This window comes from Nelumbo lutea, chromosome 3, assembly GCF_056320005.1.
Source record: "Nelumbo lutea isolate HS-2025 chromosome 3, American lotus-T2T, whole genome shotgun sequence".
NCBI classification, from domain to species: Eukaryota; Viridiplantae; Streptophyta; class Magnoliopsida; order Proteales; family Nelumbonaceae; genus Nelumbo; species Nelumbo lutea.
This window is the reverse complement of record NC_142686.1, coordinates 39,445,789-39,453,600: the sequence shown is the minus strand read 5'-3', so window position 1 is coordinate 39,453,600 and position 7,812 is coordinate 39,445,789. Positions and strand designations below refer to the sequence as shown.

General features: G+C 38.6%; 1 protein-coding gene across 2 annotated transcripts; it reads left to right on the top strand.

Moving 5' to 3' along the window:
• The first annotated feature begins 266 nt into the window (after window positions 1-266).
• Window positions 267-7,812, top strand: LOC148864382 (transcription factor LHW-like). Of its 2 annotated transcripts, none has more exons than XM_088976507.1 (10): window positions 267-1,548; window positions 2,438-2,527; window positions 2,740-2,848; window positions 3,188-3,229; window positions 3,594-3,653; window positions 4,509-6,191; window positions 6,273-6,374; window positions 6,474-6,623; window positions 6,743-6,868; window positions 6,994-7,812. In XM_088976507.1, exons 1-10 carry the CDS (start codon window positions 1,451-1,453, stop codon window positions 7,168-7,170), a joined length of 2,637 nt encoding a protein of 878 aa, XP_088832633.1. In that variant the 5' UTR covers window positions 267-1,450; the 3' UTR covers window positions 7,171-7,812. The 2 variants fall into 2 exon arrangements, with proteins under 2 accessions (XP_088832633.1, XP_088832634.1); XM_088976508.1 differs by having other exon boundaries at window positions 360-1,548; window positions 7,042-7,812.

Sequence of the window (7,812 nt, the reverse complement as noted above, 5' to 3'; positions counted from 1 at the left end):
CCAACACGTTTCGATTATTTTACCCCCTACTCACCAAACCCAAAAGAGCCCAGCCGATGATTTTACCTGTAACCGTGGTTACTGGTTAGTGTAGATTCCGAGTCTTGTCATTGGTTCAGACTGTTCTTTTTATAATAAGCAGTAAGTAAATGCTGAGATTTTGTAAACAAATCTCGCTGTTTAGTGTATCAAGAAATGTTTCAAGTGGAGATCGCCAGTATCCAGTAAAAACATAAATGAGATTACCCCAGAAAAGCGATAACGCCGAGAACCAGGCTTCCCTGACATCTTCGGCCCCGCTAGTCGCTAGACACTAACAGAGAGATTTTATTTTAACCCCGTAAATGAAGAAGATCCCTGTTCCCATCATTCTCGGAGTATCGGATTTTGTTCGCTGAACAGAACCTCGTTTCTATTCGTTCCCCCACCCCCTTGCTCTCCTTTTCACCTTCCCTATAGCCACCTCTCTCTCTCTCTCTCTCTCTCTCTCTCTCTCTGTATTAACTTACTATGGTTGGCCTTATTATCTCTTAACCGCCATTGTTGCCGCGAAAAAACCGCCGGTTTCCAGCTTCAGGATATCTTTTACGGTGTTATAAAACCCACCCTGCTTTTCTTTTTCCCTGTTCACCTTCGATTCAGAGGTTGTCAGAAAACACCAATCCTCATTTTTAAAGCCCTCTCTTTTTCTCTCTTCAACTGATAGACTCACTCAGACCTCAAAACCGCTTCTCTTTCTTTTCGCAGGAAAATTACTCTTTTTTTTTGGTCCAGTAAAGCTGCTTGCTTGGAAATAAAAAAGAGTATGAGAAGAAGAAAATACTTCTTCTTATTACCCAAAAAAATATAGGGACTACTTCTTTGAGTGAAAAGCCGCATCCTTCAAGTGTTGTAGTATCTCTTCTCCGCTCCTCATTGCTTTTCAGTTCTGTAGAAGCTCTGCAAATAAGGATAGAGAAACAAAATCTTCTTCTTCGTCTTCTTCGGTTGGCTGTATGCGGCTAAAAACAGTTTTTGACGCTACTGCTTGGTGACGGTGTGTCGTCAACGGCTTTCAGAACTGAAGCGTCTCTTCTTACAGAGAATCCTTCTCTCTTGTTCTACGACAACTGAATAAGTTTTCTTTCATGTGTACAATGTGAGGCGCCCCACTTATTGAGATCCAGTATTCCTTCCCTTTTTCCTGTTCCTGAGAACAAAGAAGAAGATTTCAGCTGCTCCAGGAGTCGGTTCAGCGAGGGGATCCCTCATTTTGAACGTCTGTTGTGGTACGAGGTGCGTTCGTGCTAATAGATCTGTTGATCCACATTGCAAAGCCCGCGATGAAGCGGCACGGTGATCTTCGAAAGAAACAGGCGGGGAGGGGATCTTGCCGTGGAAGCTAGGAATTGTTGTCTGAGCTCTATTTATCGATCGATCTGACTTGTGAGAGTCTTGAACCAGAGCAGAGATGGGATCCCTCCTCATCAAAGAGGAACTTAAGACTCTCTGCAGCAGCAATCGATGGTCGTATGGAGTCTTCTGGCGCATGAATCGTCCAAATTCCATGTAATCCCTAAATGCATTTATGTTTTCCCCCTCTTACCATATTTTTCTTTTAACTTTTTTATGTTAGGATTCATGTGATAACTGTTATTTCTGAGTCCTGACTAGTTGTTTTTTTATGTTAGTTGAGGTCTGGTTTGTTTCATTTTGGCATCTTTCAAGTTATTGTTGAACTTTTGGCTTGTTATATTCCAACATTGTCCCAAGGTTTGGTTTTTATTCTTTTCCTGTTATTATTGTTTTTCCTTCTCATTTCTGATTTCCCCTTATGTATGTCTTTATTTCTCTGTTTTTCATTTTTGTTTTTTCCTGGGTTTTACCATGAACTTCTTATTTTATATTTTTCGTTTTTGTTTTCTTCTGGGTTGTATTTATTTGGTTACGATGGCTTGCCATAATAAGATATCGATATTTCAGAGAGAAGTAGGGTTTAAAATAAAGCTTTAATTTTTGTTCTCTTTAGGCTATTTCAGTGGTAATGCTTTACAGGTCCAGAAAAGGAAATTTCAACCTGATAAATTATTACCAGATTGCTTGTTTGGATAGTGTCGTCCTCATGCCTGATTTGCAATTACCCGGGATCTCCTCTTTGTTTTCTATTTTTAAACCCAACTTGATGTTCTATTCTATTCATGCACGTGGCCCTGATATTTACTTCCCTAGACATGTCTGCAAGTTCTACGGGTAATTGTCTGCTTGTTCTGTCTAATTTTTGAAACATGATGTTTTGCTTTGTTGAGAATGCGTTGCCCTCTTCTTACTGATGCAGTTCTGGAAATAGTTAATGGTTTTGAGTGAAGCACAATAATTTGGGGATTGTACCTTGGTAAGGCTACTATATTTGGATTTTACCTCATTGCTTACTGGTCTTAGTTGATTTTAAATTTTCTAGGTTATTGACCGTGGAAGACTCCTACTTTGAAGAACCTATTAGCATGGTTGTTGACAAGATGCTTCAACAGGTCCACATGCTGGGACAGGGGTATGCTTGCTGTCATATGCTGCTTAACTTAATTAGGCTCTTTTATTCGGTTTTTTTTTTTCATGTAAAAAAAAAATCAAAATTCTGTTACCAGGCTATCCAGGTGAAAGAAATTTCCTTCTATGTTATAATGATTGTTTGAAATGCTTTTGCAAGGTAAAAGCATAAGGGGCCATTTTTGATGGGGCTAACTTTATGTTTCTTGTCCTTAGCATCATTGGAGAAACTGCTTTTACTGGGAAGCACCGATGGTTGTTCTCAGATACTTACTTTGAAGAATGGCGTTACCCGGGATCTGTTGACAACCAAAACACATTCCAGGTATTGTTTGATGTTAGATACTGCCTTGGTTCAGATCTTTTTCCCCCAACATTGCTGACCCCATGTCAGGAAATTTCTCAAGTTCAAATTTTTTTGGGTGATGACTGATTGGTTTAATGGCCCCATGTAAATTTGGGCATTTCTCGATTCGTATATCAAAATTGTGAGAATTCTACAGACACTTTGTCCTTCTTCACTTTATATTTGGTAATTCTCTAAAAAGTTCTTGTTCCTTTAGGGGATGGAGGATAAAAGGTTTTTAGTGTAACAATTGTTGAACTTCTGGCCCTTTTCATTGCTGTGAACAAATTATGAGGTTACCTTCTTATTACTTTTCAGGATAATTCAGAGTTTTGTCATCAATTTTCTTCTGGAATAAAGGTACATCCTTGTTTGTTTTGAACTAATGCATAGGTTGAAACATATTATATCTTATACTAAGGTTTTCAGTCCAACTATGGTGCATTTACAAAAATTCGCTGCACATTAAATCAAGATTTCAATCAATCACATTAAAAGACATTTCACAAGGTGTATTTACCATCAAAACTTAACAACATTAAAGATAGCTGTGGCATGTCATTTTATCACTGGTTCCCGTTTTTTGCTTTACAATGTGGTTCATGCACCATAGATTTTGCCTTTAAATTTTTACTCCTCAAAATCATTTACTAGTATATCTGTCATCTTTTTTCTCATTTAAGGTCTTAAGAATGTCTAATGATCACTCTGGTTTATTTTGCAGACAATTGCTGTAGTTTCTGTGGCACCACTGGGGGTTTTGCAGTTTGGATCCATGGAGAAGGTTTGTAATAGATGAAATGTGCACCATTGACAAAAGAAATAATAATAGAAGAAGGAAGCACTTTGTTAGTATTTTAGTCAAAGCATTACTAAGATTACAAGTGTGTTGACACCTTGATCATGTGAATTGAAAGTTCAATATTTTCATTGATGTGGTTCAATTATACATTGTGAACTGTTGCTTGTAAAAGCTGTGTGTTGTAAGTAAAGGCTTTACCGCTTTAGCATCGATCTCTAATATTTTTGTAGCTTGCTTTTATCATTTTAGCACTGTGAAAATTACATCCAACTCTGCTGTAGACTATTCAATTATTAGCTACCTTAGGGAAGGTTTACTACTGAAAAGTTCAAAGTACGGTTTTCTTGAAGCTCCTATTCTTCCTGTTTTCTATTAGGAAGAAGAGACCAGTGAGAGAATCATCATCATCCAAGCCTTATCCCAACTATGTGGGGTTTTTGACTACATGAATCCCGTTTTGCCATTCTGTTCTGTTTCATGCCATATAGACCAGTAACAGCATATATCCTTAAAATTGGTTGCATATCTTGAAGCAAGAAAGGCAAAATGATATGTTTCCATTTTGTGTATTATCCTACCATCTTATGTGTGAACTTTGTTTTCTTTTTTTTAACACTGGTCTTGGGAGTGCCACCAATCCAAGCCCTAGAACATGACTAATTCCTAGAGGAATGCGTTTGCAGTAACATTTAGCTAGCTTTTGCATTTTACTACTAGGTTTAATCCATTGTTTTCAACTTCATCCATGCAGTTACTATCATCTTTGTTGTTAGTACAGAGGTAAATTTCAATATAAATTTTCAGGATTTATTGATTACACTGATTCTGCCGCAGCAGATTCTGGAGAGTTTGGAATTTGTGGATCATGCACAAAGTTTATTTCGCCAGTTGGGAAGTCATGATGGGCTAATCCTGTCAGGAAGTTCATGGACACCTTTGAACAGTGAAATTTGTGATCAAAGTGGATCATTTGCATCAGTTGTTTTGCCTGGGAATTCCTTTCCCAATTCTGAGAACATGAATTCCTTGCTTGTTGATAACAGCTGCAAAAGGCTGACACAAACAAATTCTTTAGAAATCCTTCCTCAGTCTACCTCATTTACCTCAGAGATGCAGAATGGCAGCATGACTACCTTGATTGGAAACTCATTTCATCCCAAAAACAAATTTCAGGTGGCAGGCCCTGAAGCTCAAGTGACATTATCAACTAGTACACATTTAACTCAGGCCTTGTTGCAGTCTACTAACAATTCTGCTCACAATTCTATTCCCCAAAACACCAATACGAGTATATGGAGTGAAGAAAATCTAACCATGCCTTCATTTGAACAACAAATGCTAACAGGAACGGGGATGCATGGTTCTCCAAAAATGTCTTCTGCAAACCTGAACATTCCTGAATCTTGCAGCACAAATACAGCACCTAAATCAGTATCTGGCACGGGTTCGCATGAGATCAACAGACCTATTGGGAGTGATAGAATGAAACCGGTAGATATCTGGTATCCAATTCCCTTGTCCCTTGCAACTGAAGGTGAAATTAAAAAAGCATTGACCAGTTTTCTTACATTCCCTGTGGAGTCCTTTCCTTCAAATGCTGCAACAGTTCTCTCTGAACACAATTTAATAGATAATTCTCAGTGGGTTGCTCCACCATCAGAGCAGACCAATAATGAATTGGCTACAAAACCAAACGACAATCTGTCACAATCTCTAGGACTTGTTTCAGTAGAAACTGGTTTTTCTGGAAGTAATGTTTTGGATGGTGTTGCAAACCACCATGTTGATGCAATTATGATCAATCCTATGACCAAAATTATGAATTCTACTGCTGCAGTTCATAATGGGAAAGAGCATTCTTGTAACCTTCCATTGCGAATACCTACTGATAATGAACTTTTTGATAGTCTTGGATTGAATTTTGGGTACTACCAGGGGAATGAGTGTTGGGATGATTTTATAATGCCACCAGGAAGTAGTGGTTGCTCAAGCTTAAGTACTATTATATCTGAATGCATCTCAGAATTAGATGTTGGCTCCAAGACTAGTGCTCGGAAAAGTTTCTTCTCAGAGTTTGGAATTGAACAGCTGTTGAATGATGTTTGTAATTCTAACTCTGTTGTCAAGCCTAGTACTGAAAATCCATCATCCACATCTACAGTTACAAGAACAGGGAGTACCTCTGGGTATAGTAATCAAGTTCAGCTGGCAGGACTTTCTATCTTGGGAGGAAGTATGGATGTGATGCTTCCTGAACCAGAATCTACTCTTGAGAGGATGAAAATACATGGAAGTGAGAAAGAATCAGTCTCAAAGCCTCAGGTTGGTCGTTGGATTGATGACAGTTACAGTATCAACACTGAGAGTGCTATTAATCAGACTAAGAGGCCAGAGGAACCAGCAAAAGTTACCAGAAAAAGAGCTCGGCCTGGTGAAACTACTCGACCAAGGCCAAAAGACCGCCAACAGATCCAGGACCGTGTGAAGGAGCTGAGAGAGATTGTGCCAAATGGAGCAAAGGTACTTACTTTTAGATATTGAAGTATGAATGTGAAGTATTGCATGGATTACTGATTTTGTTAACTTGCTCCTATGTAACAGTGTAGCATTGATGCTTTATTGGATCGTACTATCAAGCACATGCTCTTCTTGCAAAGTGTGACAAAATATGCTGACAAACTTAAGAAAGTTGACGAGCCCAAGGTAAGTAGTTATAATGAAAAATTAAGTCAAGGGTCTAGGTATTTAGTTAATGATTTCATCTCAGTGATATTTAAAATTAAAATCGGTGCGGTTGTACAGATGACTGGGGAGGAAAATGGTGTGGTTCTGAAAGACAACTCAAGTGGCAGTGGTGGTGGCACTACTTGGGCATTTGAAGTTGGGGGTCAAACCATGGTCTGTCCAATTATAGTTGAGGACCTCAGTCCCCCCGGCCAGATGCTTGTAGAGGTAAGGAACAAAAATGTTTATGCAAAACTTCACAGACTTTATTATCAACTAGCCTATTTTGTGTTGTGAATGTCAAATCTTATCAACTTTGGGCTACTGGATTCTTTTTTATATCACAGATGCTCTGTGAAGAACGGGGTTTATTTCTTGAGATAGCAGATATAATTCGTGGGTTTGGATTGACAATCTTGAAGGGAGTAATGGAAGCACGGGATGACAAAATATGGGCGCGATTTGTTGTTGAGGTAAATTTTGATTAACATTAATTAAAAAAAGAAATAGAAAAGGATCACCTTTGATGTGAAGGAAGCATCTGGTTGTGTTCTTTCTCCATTTTTCAATCAGAAAACTGATATTAGGTATGATACAGGCAAACAGGGATTTAACCAGAATGGATATATTTCTTTCTCTTGTTCAGCTCCTACAGCAAACAACCACCGGTGGGATTGGTCCAAGTAAGGTCATTGACATTGGGGTTCCACCATTTACCAATTATCAGCAAACTCCCATGCCTCTTCCAATCAGTTTGGTAGATAGAATGCAGTGAAATAAGAACAAACCATCCGGAGATGCCTTGAGCAGTCATGCATTGACTGCTGTGATTGGCATTCAGCCAAATGACCTAGCTTAAATAACCGCCACCAAGCTTTCAGATTAATTGGAAATCCTCTTTGTTAAACAAGGGAAATGTATATGGGAGTTCTAGTTTCTCATTGTGTTCAAAGCATGTGGTGGAGATTGGGGTTGAATGGGGATGTATGTGCATGTTGCTTATAGGATAGAAATTTTCTTTGAGATGAAGGGCTGGCTCTTTTCTTTTGGACATTTTTTTCCCTTGAGAACAGGTGACGGACAAAAGATCCATGTGAAAGGTTGTTCTTAGAAGTTAGAATGAGCCCTGTGAAAGGTTTTGAAGCTAGTTTTGGCTTTGAGGGGATTTGACTCATTTGATGGGGTTCATGTTGGGATCAATAGAGATGGAACAACGGGAGGAGAGATGTATGATGATGTGAAGGATGGCTTTTCTTTTTGTTCTTATTGTCTTTGTATTCATATATCTTCTTACATTGAAATCTCTCTCTCCCTCCTGTTGGAAGCCAAAATTGGGTGATCGTGGGACATGTAGAAAGGTTGTGTTAAAAAGGATTTATTTTTAGATACTGCAATACCATCTAGACATTTTATTTCA